Source organism: Xenopus laevis, chromosome 9_10L (assembly GCF_017654675.1).
Source record: "Xenopus laevis strain J_2021 chromosome 9_10L, Xenopus_laevis_v10.1, whole genome shotgun sequence".
NCBI classification, from domain to species: Eukaryota; Metazoa; Chordata; class Amphibia; order Anura; family Pipidae; genus Xenopus; species Xenopus laevis.
Genome location: NC_054387.1, coordinates 1,290,996 through 1,318,444, shown reverse-complemented (window position 1 = coordinate 1,318,444; position 27,449 = coordinate 1,290,996). Strand labels below are relative to the sequence as shown.

The 27,449-nt window shown below is 39.7% G+C and overlaps 2 protein-coding genes across 2 annotated transcripts; both read right to left on the bottom strand.

Moving 5' to 3' along the window:
* Positions 1-4,553: 4,553 nt before the first annotated feature.
* On the bottom strand, positions 4,554-9,962 carry krt12.6.L (keratin 12, gene 6 L homeolog). The gene is made up of 8 exons (XM_018234694.2): positions 9,234-9,962; positions 8,630-8,712; positions 8,378-8,534; positions 7,886-8,047; positions 7,635-7,760; positions 7,251-7,468; positions 6,892-6,950; positions 4,554-4,732 (listed from the first exon to the last, which is right to left on the bottom strand). The coding sequence occupies exons 1-8, from the start codon at positions 9,894-9,896 to the stop codon at positions 4,632-4,634; spliced, it is 1,569 nt and encodes a 522-aa protein (XP_018090183.1). The 5' UTR covers positions 9,897-9,962; the 3' UTR covers positions 4,554-4,631.
* A 3,077-nt stretch (positions 9,963-13,039) lies between these two features.
* On the bottom strand, positions 13,040-17,497 carry krt12.5.L (keratin 12, gene 5 L homeolog). The gene is made up of 8 exons (XM_018234693.2): positions 16,989-17,497; positions 16,299-16,381; positions 16,011-16,167; positions 15,720-15,881; positions 15,056-15,181; positions 14,362-14,579; positions 14,191-14,264; positions 13,040-13,218 (listed from the first exon to the last, which is right to left on the bottom strand). The coding sequence occupies exons 1-8, from the start codon at positions 17,424-17,426 to the stop codon at positions 13,118-13,120; spliced, it is 1,359 nt and encodes a 452-aa protein (XP_018090182.1). The 5' UTR covers positions 17,427-17,497; the 3' UTR covers positions 13,040-13,117.
* Between the last annotated feature and the right edge of the window lie 9,952 nt (positions 17,498-27,449).

The window sequence follows — 27,449 nt, the reverse complement described above, 5'->3', positions numbered from 1 at the left end:
TCTAGACAGGGGCAGTAATGAAGGATTGTCTGTTTTTAGGGTGCCAACTGCATGTATTCTCAGCATTATTTCCCTAGGGCATCAGTCCAATACATTGCAATCTGAACTCTTGGGGTAGAGTCCTGCGCGGGTCCATTTTTTGGAACCCGTACCCGACCTGTACCCACAACCTGCAATACGGAACCAGGACCAGCAATCCGCATTCTTACCCACTTGGACCCGTGACCCGACCTGCAAGTACCTTATCCAAAACCCGGACCAGCGACCGGCTGACCATCAAGAATCAGGAAGTGCTGTCATTGTAAACCGGAAGTGACGTCATCAGAAGTAGGCGTGATCAGAAAAAAGGAGTAAAACAGGAAATGCTGTCATTGTAAACCGGAAGTGACATCATCGGAAGTAGACATGCTCAGAAAAAAGGAGTATTGAGATATTGAGAAGACCCGAGGCCCGACAAGTGACCCGCAAACCTGCAGAACAGCCGACCCGCGTCTGTACCCGCACCCGGAACTTCTACCCGCAACCTGCAGGGTACCGCAGGTTTTCGAGGGTGACTCGTGGGTACCGAACCCCCTGCAGGACTCTATCTTGGGGTATTTAGGCTATTCTTATACATTTTTAGAAGTTATATTTTGCATACTTTCAAACAATGATCTTTTGCATTTCTTGTTGGTTGTATGTGCAAAAAATATATTTTGTACATGCTTTTAACATCGGAGTGAGCAAATAAACTTTCTGTGTATACAGGGAAGTTGGTCGTCTGGAATAAGTAGCAAATTAAGTATTTTTGCAGAAAATATTTTGTACACACCATAATTAATAATATCTAAATTTCTCTCAAAAAGTATTCATGGACAACTCAACCTTGATAAACAAGCATTGGATAAAACATAGATTCTGGCTATATTATTTACTATGAATTACTATCTGGTATATATACATTTTTTAAATGAAGGGAAGGTATGATACAGAGGTTTACTAGTTAAAAAAAAGCAACGCAGCTAAAGTATCCACCCTAAACCATGAATTACATATATTCCCTTCAGCTAATTCCAGAGAGTTTTACACTGACTGAAAAGCAAAAGGAATGTGATTTCTGACTTGCACCACTGAAAAATTAAATTTTTTTTGCCTATACTAACCCAAAAGGGCAAAAATAGGGTTCTGTGAGGAATTTGTTCTCTTGGGTAGCGTTATTCAACTTGAGGCTTGTAGGCCTGACCCAGTACACCCAAGATCTAATTCTGATAACTATATGAATTCAGCCCAGAGGATTATTCTGTTGACCCTGGAAACCAGGTTGGGAAGAGGGAACATTGAAAGGCAAATTGCTTAAATTATTAGTTTTCTTTTTTTCATACTGAACATGGGTAAGAGTGCATAAGGTGTCTTTGAGTTTTCAAATGTGCCTAAAAAACAGATACAGATATTGCACCCTTTATCTCACATCCCGGCATTGGATGCTTTAAAAAATATAAATTTTCCCAAATCTGTTAAAGCTGGTTCACAAGTTGAGTTTTTGTTGGATTTGGCCATGCTTTTCACTCTACCTTGCCCTTTCTTCTAACCTTCAGGATATAAAAATCTTTTCATTTGTGTAACTTTATATGGATTGCAGATGTTGGCAGGACCATATACCTACATAAACCAGATATTAGTGCTTATGTTCATCTACAACTGCAGTTGCGGTCCCTGCCCTTTCCCTGCAGCCAGTCATTAAAGGCGCTTGCATTAAAATGCGCTCCTTTTATTTCAGTATAGTTGTGCTTGGCATCTCTCAGTCCTTCCTGCCATCCATTACACTGTTGTGCTTATTGACACAGGGAAACCCTTCAGCTATGCCACTTTTGCACCAAAGGGTAGCTCCAGTGAATTTTGGAAAAAAAACACTGCATTGTGGGAAAAATACATGGTAATTGTGCTCAAAGTTGCACTGCACTTGAGGATGCACATGTGCTTGGCAATGCTTGGCAAGGTGGAAGAAAATGGAAATGTTATATCAGTCCAACCTTTTAATTACACAATTTTATATAAGAGCTCAGTGCTGAATTTACAAGGGTAATTTTACAGCTAAATGTCAAAAATATTTATGAGATTTTTTACATACCCTGCCATCTAAGTGTGATAAAAAGCATTTCTTCAGAAATTCTACATAACCAGCTCTGATGCCTCAAGTCCTGTCCTTTCTGTACTATGCTGCTTAGGTTAAAATGTACCTTTGCATTCTTCACATAACCTGACATCTTCTTGAGAACCTATAAAAGGTGCAGAATGTGAGGAATTTTCTGCCAGGGTGCTCTCCTCTCATTTGTAGGGATTCAGCTGAACCCCAGCACTTTTCACAGGATTCATCCTAAGCATTACACTTTAGTGTTACAATCTAAATCCAAGTCTTTATAGCTGTGTGAAAGAACTGGACAGTTGAAAAAAATACTAATTTTTTTTTCCAGCTGATGCAATATCTTGGGATTTTGCTTTTATTTTAATTGGCAAATTGTGATATTTGATTAGATGTTAGCCAAGGGTTTGGGGAATATAAGTATCAAAAGTATTATAGAATATAGTATTAAAAGTAAAATGTATTCTACTTTGCATGTAAAAGCTAATATAGAGGTAGGTACTCCTGCTGTGTTCCTGAACTTGAACTTTGAGACTATTTTGCACTTTACTTTGGTTTGTATTCTGTTAATGCCACTATATCTGTGCCAGTACCTTGTATACTGCCTGCCTTCTTTATTCAGCCTGTGCCTTTATTAAGTGTTTGCCAAGCCAACGTCCTGCCTGTTCCCTATTTCCAAACAGGAGATCCCATACCTGTACCAATAATCAAAACAATTCAGATTGACAGTATTTAAGGTAGGTAATAATGTTTATGATATTTAGCCAAAGTATCTGGGCATCTGCTTGTAGAACAGCTATTTTTTTTTTAAATCAATTGTATTAATATTATGTTGGTTTTCTCTAAAAAGGTATTCACTTTCTGTTCTATTCAACATCTTTTTTTTAAATATTTTGATTTTCAATTTTTCACAAACAATTTCAAAAGAAAACAGTAAAGAGAGAGAGAATGAAGGTACCACAAGAGAAGGGAGGAGGTGAGGAAAGGGAACATGACTATTCGACATCTTTGATGGGATTTGCTTCCATTCTTGCTGTTCTACTTCTGCAATATGTTGGGACTGTGCTTTGTTATTATCCTATTGAAATAGAAATGGGCCTTCTACATCCGACTGGCACAAAGTAGAAAGAAATAGTCAAGCATGTCAATGTATGATGTTTTGACACCTGCAACATGGACATGGCTAAAATTTAATTCATATCAATACAGTGGGTAAAATGGGTCCATGATATTATTCTCATTCTATAGCCTCAGAAAATGTAGGTTTGTTGATATGTAATAGCACCATTATCCACATTCTAGGGATCAGCAGTGGTCAACAACATACAGTAATTATTTTACATTATAATTCTCTTTGTTATTCCATTTTGCAGGGACACCCACTTAATGTTTCACCAAATAAGCACATGTTTGCTTACCACCAATGTAGGAGGCCACATTTTGGCTGATCTGTGCATTTGTCTCTTAATCCAGCAATTGAATAGCATGGGCAGCCCAAGCATTGTACCATCAAGAAGGGGTATAATTGTGTTCCTGTACATGGGCATTTGCCAATATCCGTCCCTACATGGACACCTTAAGGAAATTGTTTTCCTCAATGTAGATAAATACAGCGAAATGTTATTGGCTATATCTAAAATATCCACATATTGAGCCACAGAATAAGTTCTCCTCAGGTAACCAGGGAACTAAATATTCATCTGACACTGACAAAAATTGTGTTTGCAATCCATTGTAGATCTTAATGGGAAATTTACATCAAATGTTCCAAATATAGATTTTTTTTCCCCAAACCTTTTAACCGGAATTTAACTAAATTTGTCAAGTGTAGCATGGGGATGAAATATGCCATTGTCACCTATATCTGGACAGATTTGAATGTCACAGAGTACCTAGTTGCTATGGGTTTTGAGAAAAGTTGTTAAACAATATATAGTTAATAAATAGATAGGGGAATGGTGGTTCTTCTGTAGACAGTCTTATGCTGTAATTGTGCCTCTGGCAGTCCATTTTGTTTTAAAGGCCAATAACCCTTAAGTTAAATTGTCCTAAATTGACTATTTAGTCATAATGACATGCTTTTACAGTATAACATCTCTTTGCATTGACTAAGAAAATATGGAATAGTGTCCCTGCGATGGGGTATTCCTCTTTGGTCAATTTATGTAAAGTCAAGCTCCTTGCTCAGTCAACCAAATCCATGATGGCCTTTTGAAAAAGTATAATATAATGCAACTGGAGAGCTATAGCAGGTGACAAGGAAGGTTGTGTATGGCCAGCCCTGAGACAATTGCATCTCACCCATTATTCAGTTATTAACACCTGCACAGAAGATATGTGGGGGGGGGGGATTAGCACAAGAAAAAATATATACTCAGACGAATACAATGGGATATTGTAGGGACAACACTTAAACAAACACATTTCCAAGGAGTTAGCTTGAAATGCTTTATTGCATCTTGAAATCAACAGAATTTTCCATTGTGTGCCTGAAGATTTCAGAGCTAAATTCTTATTTAACATGCTCTTCAATTTCCTCAACTCTTGATGAAACAACCTTTCCATCTACCACTTCTTCCACAATGGTCTTTACTTTTCTGGTTTTTGATGGATCTGGAGATGAAAAAGACAACATATCTATGAAAACACTGCAGATGTAAGTGTCTTAATTCTGTTATACCCCACCCTGTAATTATGTAAGTGTGTAACCATGTTACTACTGTTCCTTCTGAAGTACCTTTAGAAGCATTTCTGTGCCAGTGTCTGTGACAGTAGGAATCACCAAGAACAGGTGTTGGTAACTGAGTGATAACATGCTATTTAAACAACCATTTGGAGGACTACACCAGGTAAGAATAAGTGAAGATGAGTCTTATGGCCAACAGCTATTGGTCAATGAAAACATTTAACTGATACTTTTCATGGTATTACTGCAAGTTAGTGATGTTTGTTGTAGAAACAAAATATGAGGGTGTTTTTCTCAATGAGACACTCCAAGCAGGGCTAGTGAATGTGGCCACTGATGGGGGTAGGAAGGGCAAATACACTTATTTTTGTGGACATTGCAGTTGTAGAATTGACCAGATTTATGTTAACGCTGGTACTCTATATTCGGGGATTAAGGAAATCGAAGTGGGGTTTTCTGACCACTTGGTTCTTTTCTTTGAATATGTTTGGGAGTTGGTAATGGTTTGTGGAGGTTGGGGGATGAGTCACTAAAACCCTTTTATGAGTTTGTTATACAGAAAATTATCTCAAATTTTTTTTTTCATGATTCACCAACAGTGGTGGGAAGAGGCCACGAGGTCATTTTGGGCTTACTTCAAGTCCCTATCTGTTAAAAGGGAGTGAAATAGGCAATGGCAGTATCAGTCCTTGAGAAAGAAGCTGAAGTCCTATATTGTGGATGGGGTGGTGGGGGAAAAAGTTACCCAGTTAAAGAACTAAACGAAGCAGTATTAGTACAGCCGCCAGAGATCTCTGGTTTTTGAAAGGGATTCTGGGAAGAAATTTCCCCAGATCCTTTTAGGAACTGTAGAGAGTCAGATAAAAGGAAATTGGTTCAGGGTCTCATTGACTTCCAGGAACAAAAGACAAGGGAGGGAATACTGGAAGTCGTGAGATCCTACTATGCTGCTTTGTTTGGGGAGATGTGTTATCCCGCGTCAATTCATTAGTTGGCTAAACGTTTTGTACAAAGTTTTGATGAGGTGAAGAGAGTCTCCCATTTCATTAGAAGCTACTCAGAGGCCTCAGGGTCTCTGGTCAATAGTGAAAAGTCAGAAGCTTTGTAAATTTTGGAGGATGAGCACATTTTTGAGTTAAGAACCTTCCATGTTACATTTACATTTGGGAAGGAAGACAATGCCAGGCCAAATTGGGAAGAGAAGTTGGATACCAATTTGGCAAAAGTTCTGTGTTGGAAAGGATGGAAGCTGACCTATAGGGAAAGAGTTAACATTATCAAGACTTTTTTGTATGTGTCCTGTGTGAGTCTATAGCTTATACTTCCAGATGCTCTGGGGGAGTAAGCTAAACCCAGTCACGTTCCTGCAGAGGAAAGAGGGAGGTTTGGGGATGGTCTGTCCTGTGACCTTCTTTGGTGTCATATTACTATAGTTTAACTTTGGGGGGTCTGACTCAAAGGACATGCTCCCTGTGGGAAAGTTCTATCAGGTCTTGGGCATTGTCTTTTATCATGGACTGGCTGCAGGGTGGTAGTGCAAAAAAGGTCTGTGTAAGACAGAGCTATTTCCCACCACACATTGCCCATGCCCTTAAGCTGTTAAAGAGATGGGGCATTGGGGCGGCAGAGATCACATTCACCATGAGGAAACAAATCTATGCCAGGGTACTAACATCCTACTTATCTGTCCCACTGGCTTTAAGAGACTGTACCAGCAAGAGCCTGGAGGAGACTTTACAATATTTAAACAGTATGAGACTCCCTGTAAAGCTGTTTGATAATGCCTGGCTGTCACTAAAGATAAGCCAGGAATACCTTCATAGAAGCTAGAAGAGCACAGAAGAGAGGAACATACATATTCCCATTTAATATTTCTATTAGGGATTCAGACAGACATAAACAATATTAGCAAAGATCTTTGAGAAGCTTGCTACAGTGTTTAGAAACATGATCAGCACATGGAGATACAATTTAGTTCAGAATTGTGATGTCTCCACAGGCACAACATTTATTAAGGTACAAACTAGAGATTTGGTGCAAACTAAGATACAGCACCTATCTTGTAAATATTTCATGGGAGACTCACCTCTGGAAGAGTCTGAAAGAGTGTTGGACTTTCCATCTGACATCCCAGCAATCAGTTTTCTGAATAGAACAGAATGGTGTTACATCACATCAAACTAATTGTAGGAAAATAGAGTAAAGGCATTCTAACCATAAGCCTGATCTTTCTATATATGTGCAGTACCTAATACTGATGAATCCACATGCTAGTGCAGTGCTTTGTGTTTCAATACACTTTATAGTTCTCTCCAAGTATTCTGTCCTGTTGGCCCTGAACATCTCTCCAGTGATATAGAAGCACTTAATAAGTTCATTAAATATGCACAAAGCAAAACATTTATAAAAAGGTGTTAGAGTGAATAAGAAAAACTTAATCCTTACCCTCCCTCTCCATCCAACAATTTGCGATAAATCTCTATCTCCTGCTCCAACCGCGTCTTGATGTCCAGCAGCTGTTTGTACTCATTGCTCTGAAGCTCCATGTCACTTCTCAGTTGGATCAGCTGCTCCTCCACGCTTGTGATTAAGTTTTGTAACTGCCCGAGCTGAGAGCAATAGCGTCCTTCTGTTTCTGCCAGGGTTTTTTCCAACGATTGTTTCTGTGGATGAATGATATGTTTCGTTATCTCAAAACAAAAACATATCAAGGCCATGGGTGATTGAAGCCAATCAGTAGGTAGCATTTACTTATCAAAGTATAAGTTTTTCAGTTAGTTGAGGTGACGATAAAATGCAGTTATCCGTTGAATAGCAACTGATACATACCATTGCCAGCTGTGACTGAAGTTCTATCTCCAATCCCTGAAGGCTCCGTTTTAGATCTGAGATCTCTGTAGTGTTAGACTGTGCCTGCTGCACTCCCGCTTGGATCTCTTTCTTTATTTCTTTGCTCTACATAAAGTAGCATAATAACAATTGCAATTATATAATTACAATAATGGAACAACATTATTTAGCTATTGTGTACTTTGATGATAGATTCTTGCCATCATTTTGGATCATATGGCAGTTTTTACCTGCTCATTAAACACTCTCTCTGCCTCTCTTCTGTTCTTGTCAGCCAAGGTTTCATATTGCTCTCTCATGTCATTGAGTAACTTGGTCAAATCAGTTCCTGGAGCAGCATTCATCTCAACAGTGAGCTGGCCAGCAGGTCCACCTCCAAGGGCATCCAGTTCCTGAAGGTAAAAACCACAAATTGAATTATTTTAACCAACAACAAGCATTTATTTCCCTGTTGCTGCTATAGATTTGTAACTACAAACATTACACACAATTTTCACTCAATTGCACCCTCAAAGAGGTCTTAAGACATCAGTAGAATATGCCATACGACAAAGGATGTGTTGAAGCAATATTGGCAGAGAATCAACAAATATTTCATATATGCCAATACATGCATATGTCCTGCCTCCAATACACCAGGTGCTGTACACAGGTTTGCATTAGCTGCACTCCATGCACATACAATAAAAACACAGGGACTTTGTTGTTATTTTTTGCCCTACCTCCTGATGATTCTTCTTCAGATATGCCAGTTCTTCAGTCAAACTTTCAATCTGCAATTCCAGATCAGCCTTGCACAGGGTCAACTCATCGAGCACTCTACGTAGGCCATTAATATCAGCCTCCACACTCTGGCGAAGGGCCAGCTCATTCTCATACCTGTGAACATGTCATTAGTGTTAGTAGAAGTTCTTGCCCTTCTCATGTTAAGCAAATCAGTGGCAGGTCATTATCATCATCACTACACTTCTTACTTCAGCCTGAAGTCATCAGCCGCCAGCCGGGCATTGTCAGTCTGTAAGAGTATCCTGGCATTTTCCAAAGTGCTGTCCATGATCTGCAACACAGAATGAGAAGACCCTCACTCTCATACAAACGTACAAAAGTAACACATACATAATATTTCATTCACATACACTAGCAACTACTTTTCTCCTCCTTTAATGAAAGTAATGTTATCCTAGAACAAAAGCAAGGTTAAGTATAGATATACACCCCATTGTTTGCAGATCTTCCCTCTTCAAGTACAATACTCAACATCATGTTCATTAACTGAGAAATACTTTAAGCTTTGAAGCATACATTTCCACAACAAAAGTGCCAACAGCAGTGCATGCTGGCTCTCATATACATAGACACAGCTTTGCACCTGTATAGTAACCCATAAAGCAACCAATTAGTAGTCTATTGCATAACAAAATAACAAATGTATGGTTGGATGCTAGACTTTTTGTATTGATGGATGGTTGTGATACAAGCAGGTCATGGTAATCATTTTAATGTGACATGCACAAATATATTAACTGCAATATACGTTTCAAGTCTACATGGATTTACTATTCACAACCATTTCCCTACCTTTTTCCTGAGTTCCTCAATAATTGGTAAGTATTTACTGTAGTCCACTGTTCCTACACCACCAGTTGCTGGACGAAGTTTTTCATACCATTCTCGTATTTTCTTCTCAAGATCAGTATTATCATTTTCCAAAGCTTGAACCTTATCCAAGTAACTGGCTAAGCGGTCATTAAGATTTTGCATGGTATGCTTTTCATTGGTGGCCAGGATGCCTTCAAAGCCACCAGCTCCTCTGCCAAAACCACCACCAAATCCTCCACCAGCTGCTCCACCAAAGCCACCACCATATCCTCCCCCAGCTCCTCCACCAAATCCTCCCCCAGCTCCTCCACCATATCCTCCTCCAGCTCCTCCACCAAATCCTCCTCCAGCTCCTCCACCATATCCTCCTCCAGCTCCTCCACCAAATCCTCCTCCAGCTCCTGCACCAAAACCAGCTGCAAAACCTTCATTAAATTCACCCCCTCCATAGCCACTTTCAAAATCACCAAATCCTACACCATTCATCATACCTCCATATCCACCAGCAGGTCCCCCTCCATACCCACCACCTGCACCACCACCACCAGCAACACTTCCTACTCTCTGAAAGCTTTGCACAGATTTCCTGACAGAAATATTGGGGCCACCGGCCAATGACCGCGACTGGCGCATAGATGTCATAGTGGTAGCACAGAAGTAGAGCTCTCCAAGTTAAATGAGGTTGCAAAATTCAGGCGAAAGTAATTCCGTTAGAAGTGTAGCTCTTTTATACAATGAGCTAAGGGGTGTATCTTCACTGGAAGGAATATTTATTGAGCAAGATCAGCATTTGGTGCCCATTTCAGTAATTAATTAAATTCCAGTATGTTTTATCTGAACAAATATTTTGCCTTGAAGCTAGATTTATTAAATCAAAAGGAAAATGTGGGTGGAGTGGCAGTCAACCATTATTGTTGACTCTGTTGAAGCCTATCTAAACTTGCCTTAACATTTTATTTATGCCTTGCTCATTATCACATACCCTAGGCACAATTTTATTTAAACTAATAAACTGAAATATCTTATTTTCTTAAAATATTGCTATTGTCTGTCTCCTTTTATCTTGACTTTCCTCCAATCACTGTTTTTTCTGGATAAAAAAATATAAAATGCAATAAAACAAAAATAAATATGAGCGTGAATGGTTTAATCATTTGTTTGTTGCGTATTAATTTCATATTTGGATCAATACAGTACATGTACAAATTAAGCAATTAGTGATGCTCATTAACAAACAGAATACAGTATATCATGCATATCTACCATAAAACTGTACCTCGTGTGCCTTTTGAGGTCTGGCATGAGTTCAAACTTAGCAAAACAGTGCTCTATCCCCAAGATTAAGATGGACACACAGGGCCTTGTTACAAACAAATGTTAATTAATTCAAGGGCTCCTTTAAATGGTGTTGGGGATGGTGAACTATCTTTGCATCTTTGTAGAAAATAGTCCATGGTGCCAGAGCCCAACAGCTGATTTATTTCATGTGTGGGATACTCAACCACTTCTCAAAGCTCCAGTCACACTAACATCAAGCTTACCATGAAATGTTCCAATTATTTGGGGGAATGAAGCTTTAGTACTACATTAGTGTCACAAAGCAATTTTTTTAACCCTAAGAATGTATGGAGATACGTATTACTTCAATTGATGTAGGGAAAACAACTTTATGAAACACAACGATTTAGAGCAAAAGTATCCCCCAGCATTCAGACCATTAAATTGCATGCAAGCTCCTCCTCCTGAGGAAGGGTATACGTCCATATCTAAACTTATATTGTATGTAAGTGGCTCGTGAACAACACATGACTCACCAACCTCATGGATGTTGCTTCCAGTGGCCTCAAAGCAGTTGCTTATTTTTGAATTGCAGGCTTGAAGGCAAGTTTTGGTTGCATAATAACCAAATGTACTGCCTAACAGGGCCTTCTGTAGGCTGCCAGACTACATAGGGGCTACCAAATCACAGCCCTTATTATCATTAAGTGAATGACATTATCTGAAGATATATTTAAAGTAATTGATGATTAGAACATCTGAACAGAACCAACAGAGGTCTTGTATAAGATCCAGCAAATAAAGAGTTGTCATTTTGATAAAAGAACCACTGATACCCAAGTTATTGTGAGATCAAACATTGTGTGTGTAATTCAGTGTGTTTAATCCTTCTTTCACCAGTACAGTGGGAGCGCACCTGAGAAAAACCGTTCCTTGTAACACATGTCCTACTGGGAGTTGTGGCTTTTTCAGCCAAGTCCAAGCTAGAATAATAGAGTGGAGGTACCCATCATTCTAAATACTGTTACACAACATACTTCCGAGGGATAACATTTTGCCAATAATATTATTATTAAAGAAACACACATTTAACAATCAGCAGACACACAAATGATGGTGGCATTAGTTACACTGTTTTCTCAACCATAATTCCACTTATTTTACTGGATTTGTTACAAAACTACAAACTTCAATCACTGTAAATGAAAGGGGAGTCTAAACTTGATGAGCCTAAAGGCTGGAATTTGTTTGTTGCTTGTTGGAACTTGTTAAGTTCTGATTTTTATCTTTGCCTTCACCACTCTGCCCTAGTGTTACAGGGCATGTTCAGTCAGGGACCCTCCAAAAAAACCACAGGTCTCCTCTTTATATCTTTTTATCTTTCTCTTCTTTATTTTCTTTGTTTTTGTCCTTAAACACATACCCCCAGTTTGCCTCTTTGATCTCATACAGAAATTGGGGGTAAGTAAGATACAGGCATAAGGTCAACAAGTTGGCTGAGCAGGAGGGCCTTCTGAAACCTGGGCCTATTGGGTATTGTTGTGGTATCTTCACCTACCCTTTATTTCCTCTAAAGATTAAATGGCAATAATCTATGTGAATGATACTATAAAAAAGAACTAATCACCTTTTGGCTTTAGCCACCAATAAGCTTTAGATCAATGTAGACAAGGCTGGGGCAGTGATCTGTTTTAGAGTGCCAACTGCATGTATTGTAAGCATTATTTCCCTAGGGCTTCAGCCCAATGCATTGCAACCTAATTGGGTGCAAATTTACTAAAGGGCGCCAGCGTGACGTCATTTTGGGACTTCCCCCGATTTACTAACAGGCGCCGGCATAAATTCGCTAGCAAAGGAGATAGACTGTAGCACTACTTCGCACTCTAATGCCAGGCAAATTTTTGCTCTGTCAAATGGACGTTGCTATGCAAAATCGTCACCTATAACTGGACAGATTTGAATGTCACAGAGTACCTAGTTGCTATGGGTTTTGTGGAAAGTTTTTAAACAATATATAGTTAAAAAATAGATAGGGGAAGGATGTCTCTTCTATAGACAGACATACACTATGGTAATTTTGCTTCTGGCAGCCCATTCAATTTTAAAGGCCAATAACCCTTAAGTTAAATTGTCCTAAATTGACTGGTCAGTCATGCTGACATGCTTTTATAAGATCTCTCAGCACTGACTAAGGAAATATGGAATGCTGTCCCAGCTATGTGGTATTTGGTTGGCCCCTTGCTCGGTCAACCAAATCCACGATGGCCTTTTCGAGAAAGTATAATATAATGCAACTGGAGAGCTATAGCAGGTGACAAGGAGTGTATGGCCAGCCTGAGACAATTGCATCTTACCCAATATTCAGCTATTAACACCTCCACAGAAGATATGTGTATGGGGGGTGGAGCACAAGACAAATGATACACTCAGATCTTACTATATCCAACAGACAAATACAATGGGATATTGTAGGGGCAACACTTAAACAAACACACATTTCCAAGGAGTTAACTTGAAAGGCTTTATTGCATCTTGAAATCAACAGAATTTTCCATTTTGTGCCTGAAGATTTCAGAGCTAAATGCTTATTTAACATTCTCTTCAACTTCCTCAACTCTTGATGAAACAACCTTTCCATCTACCACTTCTTCCACAATGGTCTTTACCTTTCTGGTTTTTGATGGATCTGGAGAAGAAAAAGACAAAATATCCATGAATACACTGCAGATACAAGTTTATTAATGCTGTTATACCACTGTTCCTTCTGAAGTACCTTTAAGAAGCAGTTCAACTGAGTGCTAGTGTCTGTGACAGTAGGCATCACCAAGAACAGGTGTTAAGGACTGATTGATAACATGCTATTTAAACAATCAAACAAAAAGGTGATCCCTTGTTAAATAAATTTATCCTGCGGTAGAAGCGGAGGTCTGACCTTAGTCAGTACAAGTTAATGATTTAAAAGAGAAAAAAGTACCCCACTAGCTTCAAAACTCGCTCACCAGTCTCTAGTAGTTAAAACTACCTAATTAAAGTCTCAGTTGCATGCAATTTTACAAATTACTTTATATAAATCCCAAAAAAGTGCTTGTGCTATGATAAGACTGATTAAAATCCAATGATTATGAATTCATTAAATAATTGTGATTTGTAGCCATAATGTGTGTAGGGATCGAGAACAGAGGAAAAAACCCCCGATATAACAGTAAACAATCAAACAAAAAGGTGATCCCTTGTTAAATAAATTTATCCTGCGGTAGAAGCGGAGGTCTGACCTTAGTCAGTACAAGTTAATGATTTAAAAGAGAAAAAATTATTTAATGAATTCATAATCATTGGATTTTAATCAGTCTTATCATAGCACAAGCACTTTTTTGGGATTTATATAAAGTAATTTGTAAAATTGCATGCAACTGAGACTTTAATTAGGTAGTTTTAACTACTAGAGACTGCTGAGCGAGTTTTGAAGCTAGTGGGGTACTTTTTTCTCTTTTAAATCATGCTATTTAAACAATCATTTAAAGGGCTCCACCAGGTGAAGATAAGTGAAGGTGAGTCCTGTGCCCAACTGTTATTGGTCAATTAAAACCTTTCACTGATACTTTTCATGGTCTTACTGCAAGTTACTGGCGTTTGTTGTAAAAACAAAATAACTTGTTACCTTTTTTGGAGCTGGAAGATGATTGTGATGCGGAAACTTCAGTAACTTGCACTGTTGATGAAGACTTTGATGAACTAGAAGAAAGAAAACAAATATTTATTATTGAACTAAAAAGAAACCACAAAAATATTGTCTCCTAGTGCAATTGAAGGGCCTTTAGGTTTTACATACCCAAATTCTCCCTCCAGCAGGCGCCTGTATGTTTCAATCTCCATTTCTAGTCTGGTCTTAATGTCATGGAGTTGCCTGTACTCCATGTTCTGACGTTCCATGTCAGACCTGATCTGCAGAAACTGTTCCTCCAGGCTTCTGATATTCAGCTGAATTGTTTGAAGCTGTGCACCATATTGACCATCTGTTTCTGCAAGGGTGCCTTCAAGAGATTTTTTCTGAAAATTAAGTGTAAAATAAACTTTAATATTGAGGTTTCATTATAGCAATGAGTGCTCTTATTTCATTACAGATATAAGTTACAGTTTCTTACTTATTGTGCTAGGCATGCACAAAGCCAATATCAAGAAAAAGGGCTTCCCTCTGTTGGGATCATGTTTATATTCAGAAAGCTGGCCAGGGATCTGGCCTCTGATGGTCTACAAGATACTCTCAAAACCAAAATGGGTGGTGGAAGTAAGGTTTCAGCAAACTGTTCTGCTCAAGTGCCAGCATATTATGCCAACATATTTAAAATCAAATATTGGCATTTAAAGAGAGGCTAAATGGTAATACGGACCAAGGATATTAACACTCTTAACCTGTCTTGTCCTTTAAACCAATACTGTATGGATGTCCAATATGCAGCATCTAAGAGAAATGATTACAATGACTATTCTTAATTATAATTCCAGCATAATTAAGTGGCGATTACCATTGCCAGTTGAGATTGCAATTCAATTTCCAAGCTCTGAAGGGTGCGTCTGAGGTCAGATATTTCACTCTTGCTTGTTTGCACTTGTTCCACACCTGTTTGAATCTCTTTCTTCAGCTCACCACTCTAAAATGGGAAAAGAAGGAAAAACAGCCTTCATTGTAATGTTTACAATCATATCTATCTGTCTTGTAAATTAATCTGTAATGAAAAGCCCAGGTGCAGTAACCTATAGCAACCAATAGGATTGCTGATTGGTTACTATAGGTCAATAGACCAGTAGCAAGCTTTTGCACCTTTAATTTCATTTCCCCATTAGTATATTTTCTTTGCACTTTAGTCTGTTTGCTTTGTGAAATATTAGGTATCTGGTGGGTTTATGGTTTCTTCTTCTGTACATCATTGCTGTAAAGTCAATGTTATATTAATAGGCGTCTATGTAAAAATAATGTAAGCAATAACAGTATGTTTATGTAAAAAAGACACACAAAACTCTCACATTCAGTCTTTGCATAACCTTGCTACAAACAGGTTCAGAGGAATTCAAACAAAACCCAAAGCAGGCCAACTGGTGCTTCAAAGTCAAAGTGAAAATGGTTCTCTTAAACCCAAAAGGGGATTCAGGTATCTCCTTGAGTACTATAGAGTATAGAAAGTGCCTCACCTTCTGGGTGAACCACAGCTCTGCATCTCTTCTGTTCTTTTCAGCCAGTGTTTCATAGTCAGCTCTCATATCATTGAGAATCTTGGTCAGATCCACACCTGGAGCAGCATCCATTTCTACTGTCACTTGTCCAGCAGCACTGCCCTTAGAAATACTCATCTCCTATGAGACCAAAAAGTAAAAAAGTTATGCAGAAACAATAAATTGATAACAATAGGCAAGAGTCATCTTTATGTCATTCTTACAAAACCTTTCATCCCTTCAGGATGTTGAACAATTTTGCCATCTCACCTCCTCGTGGTTCTTCTTGAGGTAGGCCAGCTCTTCAGTCAAGCTCTCAATCTGCATCTCAAGGTCACCTCTAGCGAGTGTCAGCTCATCCAGGACTCTACGCAGGCCATTGATATCAGCCTCCACACTCTGGCGAAGAGCCAGCTCATTCTCAAACCTTATGAAAAGAAGCACAATGGTATCGTAATGATGAGCACTGACCAAGTATTACAATACTACATATACTTAATTGTATTGATTGCATCTACAGAAATTCATTTCCAGCCTATAATTATTTTTTAAACTTACTTCAGGCGGAAGTCATCAGCAGCCAGTTTGGCATTGTCAATTTGCAGAACAACTCTTGAATTATCAATGGTGGCAAAAAGGATCTAGAAACCAGCAAAAAAAAAGACTGTCACCGATGGTAAAAAATGTTTAGCTATGTAAAGTATTTCCAAGAGTTACAGTTCATACAGTTAGTTACACAATTGAATGGCATCATAGACCTTTACAATGATGTATACATCATTGAAATACTTTCCAGTATCTGGACTTTCAACAGAAAGAGCTAGTGAAGATGCTAAGAAATAAACTGGCTGCGTGTTTGTTTTAGTCCCTTCATTTCATTTTATACTAAATTCCTCCCATTTAAACTATCTGCACATATTTTGCTTCAAAGAAATGGACAGTGAAATAATTTCCTTAAGAAGGCCTTCCATGCTGTCATGAATGTTCTTAAAAAGGTTCTTAAATGCCTGTTCTATTTACAAAGAGTGAAAAAAGGATGGATGTGACATATAATGTGAAGAGGGCTTTGGCAGATTACCCGCATGCGCAATAACTCCAGAACACATATCAGTTATTATGCATACAACATCCAGGTATTTTTGCCATACATCCTCCTTGTCCCAAACTCTATAGATGTTCTATACATTGTAAGTTTGCAATCTACTAATTATTTTCTTAACAAGGTAACACAAATGATATCAACTGTACCTTATTTCTCAAATCACTGATGATTTCAAAATATTTGCTGAAATCCTTAGATGCAGCTCCAATACCAGACCCTTTTTGCTTCTCATACCACTCACGGATCTTTAGTTCCAGGTCAGCATTGGCTGCTTCCAAGGCTCTTACTTTCTCCAGGTAGGAAGCAAGACGGTCATTGAGGTTCTGCATGGTTTGCTTATCGTTTCCACCGAAGCTGCTGAAGCTGGAACTGGCAGCTGCTGCTCCAAAACCACCTGAAGAACTAGAGGAAAACCCAGAAGATGCACCACCACCAAAGCCTGCTCCATAGCCACCACCAAAGCCTGCTCCATAGCCACCACCAAAGCTGCTGCTGCTGCCACCACCATAGCTGCTGCCAAAGCCACCACCTCCAGAGACATTTTTGCTCTGTACAGAGTAAGAGGAGCTAGAACGGAATGACATGGTGACTGTTTATTGCAATTACAAGAGACAAGTCAGCCTGCACAAAACAGAATGGATGCATGCAGCTTTGACAGGCTTTATATATATATATATATAATGTATGTAGAAAGAGTGGTGGGTGTTTCCGTTACACTGGGGACAGCCTCCCAGAGTAAATACTTTTTTTGACAGGTCAGCATCTGTTTCCAGAAAATCACCATCATAATCAGTTCATATTTAAATAAATGAAATAGCCCTAAAGGTATTAGTTAGAAACTGGGAGAGGCAAATTCTTCTTTTCTTTACAGTTTTCACCCTTCTCTCTCTAACCTTGCCCCAGGCAACCCTGCTGAAGGTCTGCATTCCATCCTTAGGGAAAGGCTAGTTCAGTTCTGCACAGACCTGATGTATTTAAAAGTATTTGACCTGATGTATTTAAAGTATTTGCAGCAACATTAAACGATAGATTAACAAAAATGCAAGTCTTGGACAAACAATTTCTGTCGTGCACAGTAGTCTGGTCATCAGGGTACTGTTTGTATATTGTGTTTTGAATATAATACAGTGAGATATGTTTTGCATTCATTCAAATGCATCATTTCATGTTCCCTATTACACTGATATAGTTTGCCAATGCAAAGAGTGATGATATCAAACCATCCCATGATTGCATTTTACCATTTACCTCCATTACTTTGTGTGATACTCTTTATATTATGGTAAGGTGCTGTAGAGCTCATTTATTATGAGATGGACTGGAGTGCTATGGAGCTCAAGGCTGTACTTTTGGTTGTAAATAGGTCCTTAGGGCTCATTTACTATTGGCTAGATGTTCCCATGAATTCAGAGATGGGTGCATTCAGCACAGTGCTGTATTAATGAGGGGGAGGCTTGGGGTGGTATATTGGAGTCCTAATTAGTTGCATAAGCTAGAGCACCAAACGAAGTTAAAGATGTTAGGGGAGCCATGTGCTTAATACCTGGCTACAGGGCTCTCTGGCACTCAAGATCACTGCTGTACACGACTTTCACTCCAGCACAAGGTACAGAGCAACTCCCACTGACCCAAATGCCCAGTGAATTGAAACAAAGAGGCACAATTTAGTTCTCCTTAGGGCACTGGCACTTGTACCCATGGATTAGTAAACAAGTCCTCTTGCATCAAAATTTGAAAGTGTTTTTTATGGTAAGTGTCCACATGGTACTGAGTAGCATGAAACCACAACATGTTATATTATAGAAGTACAATGACAATGAGCAGGACTTTAAATATATATTATTCAACTCAGAATTGATATCCAAGTGCAGGTGTTTGGCATGCTTTAGTGCTCACATTGTTCTATGTGACAACATTAAGCTAATACACTTTGCAAGGAATACTAAGGGTCTTATAACTGACACATACATTAGCGAGGCAACAAGTCCTCCTAGGCTTTAATGTTTCCATAAATGGGCCCTTTTTGTCTCCAGAACAAGTGGATACACATTAAGTGCTGACGCGTAGTTAAAATAAGCGAGTTTTCTGTTTGTACAACCCTATTTACGTTGAGCAAGTCCTTATTTTCTGAGCAATTCACATCATCTTATAGCTAGTAAGGGTTTAAAAGTATAATTATTTTTTGTTCCCATAGATTTTTTAAAAAAACCTTAGAGGCTTCTCCATCTCTCTAGGTGGCTATGCTCACTTTTATTTACCCCACAGCATCATGTTCATGTTAATAGCCATCAATCTTACAATGTTTACACTCCTCTGTAGGGCACTGCTTCTCTAGGAAGTGACTAGCAGTCACAAAACTCGTCAAGCCATCGTCTCCCCTGCCTCCTTTATCTATTTGTACTAGCGCAATGATTTTAGTGGAAAACTCAATAAATTTGGATTTTTATTAAAACACTCGTACATATGAATCCTGCATCACGGTGGGCTATAAGTGTGCCTTTGAGGATTTTCTGCATTGTACCACGTGACCAGAGTGGATCGACCATCACCGTCAGCAGTGGATTTATTGCTCCCTTATCTCCAGGAAATGGACTCCGTTGCAGCATGTTTTCTTTTGTCTACTGCTTCTCTTTTGCCAAAGGACAGTTGGATAATGTTACATTAGCAAAGGTTACAAGGAGCTTGCTCTGGTGGGGAAACCAAGATTCCATGAGTGAGAGTACCTAAAAGACAGGGGGGTTTACTACACAACTGCAGTGTGCAAGTTCAATTTTGGATGCAAATTGCCATATTAATGCAGCCTGCTGCGGGAACCTTGGAGCTACTGGCAGTTCCAGGGTGGCAGTAGCTCCAGAGTTCTTTAGGGTCAATAGGCACAGTTGTGCACTGTCCATACATTGTGTTGCTTTCCATTATGATCATTTTACAGCCCCTGTAAGTGAAGGAGCATTTGTACATGATCCCGTATTGCCTCGCTGTCTGGTCAGATCTCTTCTTCTGCCTTTTAAGTGCACTAACTGCATGGCTGGCACATTCAAAGCTCTTTGATATCTTCTGCTACATGCTTATATGGTGTACAACATTTGGGTGCATCCCCATGTACAGGCCTGGACTGGGAGTCAAAATAGGCCCTGTCATTCCAAGTACACAGAGGCACAAACAGCCTCCTACCAGCCCAAACAGACCCCTACCAGCCCACTATATGGTAACTTTCTATGGAGCCATACAGCAGCCCCTCTGGCATTTGCCAGAACCCACAGATTGTCAGTCCGGGCCTGCCCATATAAGAAGGGCTGCTGCATTGTCCACCAGCATGGGACCCTGGGGGTAAAACAAACAACATCATGGGAAACAATGGAGTTATGCAAAAAATAAGAATGGGTGGAAAATTATTATTGTTTTTTTCCCCACAGCTGTAGGAGTCACTAAATGTTTTTGCAGTTTCACAAAAGATACCAGTAAAGAAAAAGTTTCTGCCATTGCTATTTATCCTCTATTTAAATCATCACCCCAGAAAGCTTTCATTTACATTTTCAACTGTTTCATAGTAAAATATATAAGGAAAAGAGCTTTACAGAAATTGTAGTTGTTTGACAGGTGGATGAATACCTGAAACCAGATTGACCACTGGAGCGCAAAAAAAAATCATGCTATGTATTATCATAAATCTTGTTATGTCTCTACTTACTGACAGCTCCCAAAGCCTCCAGCTAGCAGGTGCTCATAGGAATGCTTGCTAGTGCCCAGGGCTCATTATAGAATGTGATAAAGGCTTAGAATCTGATTCTTTCTCTCCTTCACAGGCTTGTAAACCCAAAATACATATTTTGCCCAATGAAAGTCCATATTACCCCAAGAACCTTAGTAAGATACTAATTAATGTTCAGTGGTTTTAAAGTTATTTGTAAATGTATTTTTCTATCATTTTATTTTGGGTTTTATATATCATTAGATGGGTGATTTCACCTTTTCTTCCCCTTTAAGTCAAATACATGTTCTGCAATGGAGCTGTGGGTGAATGTTGGCTCCTGCCAGTTTTAGGTCATCAGAATACTCCCCAATCCTGCCAATGGATGCCATGAGCAGACCAGATATGTATTATTGATGGACAACCATTAAAATGATGGGATTGCCCTATGGTTTCATGACCATAACTTCCATCTACCTGTGTGGTAACCACATTGTGGTTGGATTGTGGTATAGGAGTATTACATCATGTTTGGTCACTTCTAATTCTGCACAAGGCAATTCAGCAAAACTACTCTACATTATTCTAAGAGAAAAGTCATTATGGTATGAGGGTCACCTGATCAAGGTTTCCACTACCCGCCAACCCTTTATTCCCTTGGTGTAGATTTGTCACACTGACAGATGTTTGATTTTTGTTTTTAATTGTCCGTTAAAGGGACATTCATGGCTTCATTACATTCCTAATATTCTAAATGTTCATCTTTATGAGTTGGTAAGAGAGTTAAACAGGTGTAACATGATTTATGAATGAAGGGCTTAGAGAATAGGCTGGCGTGCAGCTGCTGCCTAATCCCCTTGTTTATGAGTTTTTATTAACCTTAAAACTCGCTCTTTCAATAATTCACTGGCTATCATTGCCAGAGACAAGTTCTCATTTACTGGAACTGCCAGACAGAGAACCGTCCCCTCCCACGCCCAAATAATTGTCACTTGTCGGAATAACAGAGAGGAATGTCCTCCAGCACCATCCGCTGTCAGGGAGACGGCAACGTTTATAGCAAAACCTCTCTAGGGCACTGCTTCTCTATGGCTCTAAGGGATCATGCTACATAAGCTAAGGTTTCAAGGAACTTGTTCTGGAACGAAAACCTATATTCCATGAATGAGAGTCCAAAGATGCTCCCTACCTAAAAGATTGGAGGGGTATACAACAGAAGTGCAGTTTGGGATGCAAATTGCCATGTTAATGTGATTTACTGGGTGCCTATTGATGCAACTTGCTGCAGGAACCTTGGAAATACTGCCAGTTCCAGGTTGGCCGTAGCTCCAGGGTTCTTCATCTTCAGTAGACACAGCTGTGCATCACTCATCAGAAGAGATAGGATACATTGGCATTAGACACACTTGAACACAATTGAACAACCCAATTGATTGGCTAGTCTTGTTCTTACTGTGTATCTATGGACCCCTTCTTCCCTTCACCCTCAGATCTCCCCATCCATTGCATCCCCAACATCTGTGCTTTTTCTCCACCTCTTCATTGAAGAGTCCCTTGTTGGCAGTTTGATAGGTACCAATATCATTTACATGTACAAAACACCTCTCCATTGTGTATAAGAATTGCTAACGGGGCTACCTGCACTCATTATACCTATTATACAGTTATTCGGTGATAGGAGAAGCAAAGAGTTATTTACTTTGTTGAATTTATATTGCCTGATGAGATTAAAAAATATAGTGTTTTGCTGAACATGCAAGCAAAGCAACCTTGCCTCTGGTCTTTTTTTTAACCTTTTTAAAGTTAGCCTCTCTCCAAAGTGTATTTTAAGCTGGCCATATGTTGAAAGTTTTGCCAATTTAGCAAAGTTGCTTACAAGCAGGTGTTTGCCTGATCTGATCATCCAGACAGGGGGTGATAGAGCTGCTAAAATTGCATGGCCTCCGGGTCAGAGCTCAGTTCATAAGAGGGGCCTATGCAGATCTTTCTGGAGAGGACAACAGTAATCTAATTTTAAAGTGAAATTCCCCATGTTTTTTGTACATGTACTAAACATACACAAAGCCACTTACATATGCATTCATTTATTCTGTAATGAAGAAGCTCTCATTGGTGTATTCATTACAAAATACTCAGGGTGGAGAGAAAAGTGTTAAAAGAGCTTAAATATTTAGGGGAAAAAAGGTGTTTTAACATTTACTAAGTCTAATGTTCCTGATCTGTCAAAAATGCCTAGTGAGTGGGAGGGATGCAAAGCCTGAGGGGGTTTCGAATTTCAGATGTTTTTTACTGTATATTTTTCAAAGGAAGGGAGTAGAACGCTGTCGTCTTGCTGTAGGGTAGAAGGAAAAAAAACCATAATCTGTTAAAGATGCTAAGTGCTTTCAAGCTGAAGTCCCGTCTCATTTATCAAGACAAGTAAAGAGCTTCATCTTAAATACAGACACTTAATCCTCAAAATGCTTCTGATCTATAGCCCCTCTCATTGAAACCAACATAACATGACAGGGATTCTGTCTATCAAGACTGACCAGGAAAAAAAAAGAAAACACCAGGGGCTGATTTATCAAAGGTCGAAATTTTAGCGAGATCTAGCAATACTTTACATTGAATCGTTTGGGGGCTTAGATTTGCCAAGTCCTATGTTGTGTGTTTGGATGGAAATACTGCACCTTAATTCTACTAAAAACATTTAAACATAAACTCAAAGTCGAAAGCATTGTTTTGCCTTCGCCTGCGCAGTTCTTTTTAACGCTGAAATATTCTATTGGCCCTTAGAGTATTATTAGGTCCTTGCCCCATGTCTAATCCAATCGTTTTTATCTTGCTGGGAACACAATTTTGTGACATTGACTGCGTCACTCCCCAGATTTTATTTGTACTTTCATGATTCCCATTGCAAGTGGCAGTCAGTGCCCTGCAACAACTGACAGTAGGGGAAAGATGTATTTACAGAGCAGCAGATCTCTTGAATCCATTGTCCCAGGTAACTTGTAGCACTGTGAGCCTGGATAACACATTCATTGATTCTTTTTAAATAGCTTCAGCCAATGAAGCAGTCTCATAAGGGAGAGGATATAATCAGATGCAGAGTGTGTATGGAGTCTCCTATCTTCCCAGCAGACATTTGCTTATAAGCAGTAAAAATTACCTATTCTATGTTTTCTAACATCTAAAACCTACACCATAGTAAATATTTTCTACAAGAAAATATGTTTAGTTGTCCTTTAAATAGTCAAAGAACATATGAGAGAGGATGAAATTCACCCCAGAACCGTAACTAGATATTACTGAGCCCCAAAGCAGGCCCACAAAATGTTTAGAGGTTGACTTGTTTCACCAATATTTATTAAAACTGTATATTAATTAGGGTCTCATGGGACCCCTATACCTCCTGGGCACCACTGCAGCTGCAGGGTCTGCTTCCTCTATAGTTACATCCCTGCCCAGATGTACACAACTGCCCCCTTCTGATCAAGAGATGAATGGCGGTAGAAGGGGTGTACATTAAACAGACGTGTTCTAACCAATACAAGGGGGCCCTGCTCTACAGAACTTACAATCTAAAATGTATTAAAATTGCTTGTATAAATAAAGACATTCAAGATTCAAAAAAAACCCCAAGATTGTTGTCCACTAGGAAGAAGGATGCACCATGGTGGTGGTGACTGGGTTAAAGGGTGTTTGTGTCATTGTAAATGAAAGGTAAATATTTGTACATTAAATATTCTTCAGTTAAACTGTATTTATGCATAACACACGCAACAATGTCAAAGCACTGCTCATGTCAGAAGGCAAAACTATTCTCTACTTTTACATCTGTTTACTCAGGCTTTATTTTACTATGCAATAATATGCATTGCAAACTATGCTAGTGTGAAAGAAAAGTTAGTTTAAGCATGGAAATTCCCTTGTAGCTTGATTCTGCTTGATAACCTGCCTACACTAGTGCTCCCATCTCATGACTGACATTGCCCCTTGTGGTGTGAAGTAGCATCAAACGTGTTTGCAGAAATGCATTACAATTAAGACAGAAATAACTTAAAGGCTCCTTTCCGTGCCGACCCATAGTGAAATGCAAGCAGGTGCTGGAATATGAATTTGAGTAATCTTGGTGCCCATAGAGCTTACACTCTCATCTCCTTAGAACAACGAAACGCATGCACATTAGGGTGAACGCAAAAAGTAGACCCAGCGGCTGTCAGGGCCAGGGAATATAGAGGCCCTAAAAGGTTTTACTTCAGGGCCCAGTAATTTCTAGTTCCACCACTGTAATTAAAGGATGATAATACTATTAATGACTTATCCAGGTTGTGTAACTGACTACATAGTTCTTACTGCAGTATGTGAGTTAGTTGCAGCCTCAGGATAGGGCGTGCTGACACTTTCAGAAGTACCGCCATGAAAACAGCTTATTTATCAGAACAGATATATGCTCACGCAGGGTGGCGCTGTTGGTTTGCATGTATAGCGTCTAAATACTCCCAAACGGCTCCAAGACCACATTTATTCTGCAGTCTATGTAATGTTTTTTAAGATCACTTTTTCTATTCAGAGCGTTAGCACAAAAGATTTTTTAATCTTAATTTGCATTGATACACTGGCACACAAAGCGATTTTAGAATAAGTAGCGATCATTTAAATACTAAGGATGAAAGTGCCTAATGGTTCTCTTGACCAAAGCCCCCCAAGCAAAGTCTCAGGGCCACTAGTCATAGTGTTTTGAGCAGGGACCTAAGAAGAGATCTGGGAAGCAGGCAGGTTGAGGTTAAGCAAACAAGAATACACTTTATTGTGGCACAGGCAGGGTTAACAAAAGGCAAGAATTTGAATAGAAGCATGGGCAAGTAACAAGGCAAGGCTGAGGATATGTACTGGCACAAGCAGGGTTAATAGAGAAGCAAGAGGTCTTACTGGTAGACACAGCAGGGGGAAGTGTAAAGTTCAGCACATTGACTGGAAGGTTTATTTCCAGTGCAACACAAAAGCCGCATTCTGCCACTTTTAGCACTTTGCCCACTGCATGGGACATTGTTCAAATAGACACAGACCCCTGAGCTCATTATTTGGATAGAAAATAAGTGAGGTCAATGGTCAGCAGTGGAGCCTACCAACCACAAAGTCTAGCACTGGTGTCAGTGACCGTTAAATGTACTGTACAAATTTCATGCCACTTGGAAAGTGCACTTGCGTTCCCTCGTTGTGCCAGATACTGTGTATTTATATTCAATGACACTTTTATATAGAACCCTTAGGGCTGCACTTGTTTACTATTACATAGATATTTCTGCTAGCTACATAAAGCTGTCAGCTCTTTGTTATCTTGACAATAGGTGACATTGTATTTTTATATATATATATATATATATATATATATATATTTAGGCCTATTCTTCTACTGCAAGAAATCTAGCATTGATTTTCTTCCTTGTGGCGCTACTGGAGTCCTGTATCTCCGCTACATGGGAGAGCAGGGGCACTGTAATTTGGCTTGCCAGGGTCCCATGGTCAGGGCAGACTGGGCTGTAATGCCCCTCCCTGAGAACTTCTCTGATCTGCAGTCACACCCAGAGATGGGGTTAATGGGTTTATTAGCAGGACACTGCTCCCTTAAATAATTATGATACATGAGCCTGCCAGCCAGGAGCAACGTCACATAATATTATATAGAGTTTGGTCACTGAGTGGCTGGGGGGTCCCACTTATGTGGCAGTTTCTTCAGAGCCCTGAGAAGGACTCCCTTTGGCTTTCCGTGCCCTGAAAAGAGCACGCTTTGTTCTTCAGAGCCCTGACAAGGACCCCCTTTCCTTCCACACCCTAAACAGAGTGCGCTTTTCTGCCACTGGGGTTCCCCACTGACTTTCCACACACACAGTGAGAGACATTTTCTCTCATTCTCCTTCCTTGTCTCTCAGCATTTACTCTGCAGGCCTCCTGCCTCCCAGCGTCTCTCCCAGCACTATACATAGGGTGTGTGTAAACAGCCTTGCAGGTACATTATGATTTGGGGGAGCCTCCAGCCAGGGGCAGGGCAGATCAGGCTGTAATACCCCTCCCTGGGAACTTACTCTGATGCGCAATAACCCCCAGAGATAGGGTTGGTGTATTTGCAGGACACTGCACCTTTAAATATATATATATTTGATACATGAGCCTGCCAGCCAGGAGCAATGTCACATAATATTATAGATAGTTTGGTCACTGAGTGGCTGGGGGGTCCCACTTATGTGGCAGTTTCTTCAGAGCCCTGAGAAGGACTCCCTTTGGCTTTCCGTGCCCTGAAAAGAGCACGCTTTGTTCTTCAGAGCCCTGACAAGGACCCCCTTTCCTTCCACACCCTAAACAGAGTGCGCTTTTCTGCCACTGGGGTTCCCCACTGACTTTCCACACACACAGTGAGAGACATTTTCTCTCATTCTCCTTCCTTGTCTCACACAACTCCCTCAGCAGAACTTCCTGTCAGCCTCTCTCCCAGCACTTCCTGTCAGCTCCCAGGGGCGGAGACTCCTCCCACTCCCTGCACAGAATCACCACACATTAATATATAGACAGACATACTTATTTACTCTGAGTACATAGTAACATGTATGCAGTCAGTGTTCTAGATCTAGCTGTGCCTCACACTAATACTGTGACAAAGAACTTGTGCTGCTTAGTGATGTCAATGGACTGTGAGGAGGCATGTGCTTATTGTGTAGCAAACTAACACCTTAGCTGTTAATACACTCAACATATAGAAAAAACACGCTGAGACAAAATTTCCTTTATGTGGGTGAGGGTCGGCCACAGCTTTTATTTGAACAGATTATTATTCATAACGTAAACAGAAAAAAGCTTGCCATTACATCACTAACCATTAATCTCCTGATGCCAGCCACCGCAGCCGCGGTGGGCATGTAGGTTACACCAACCAGATAGA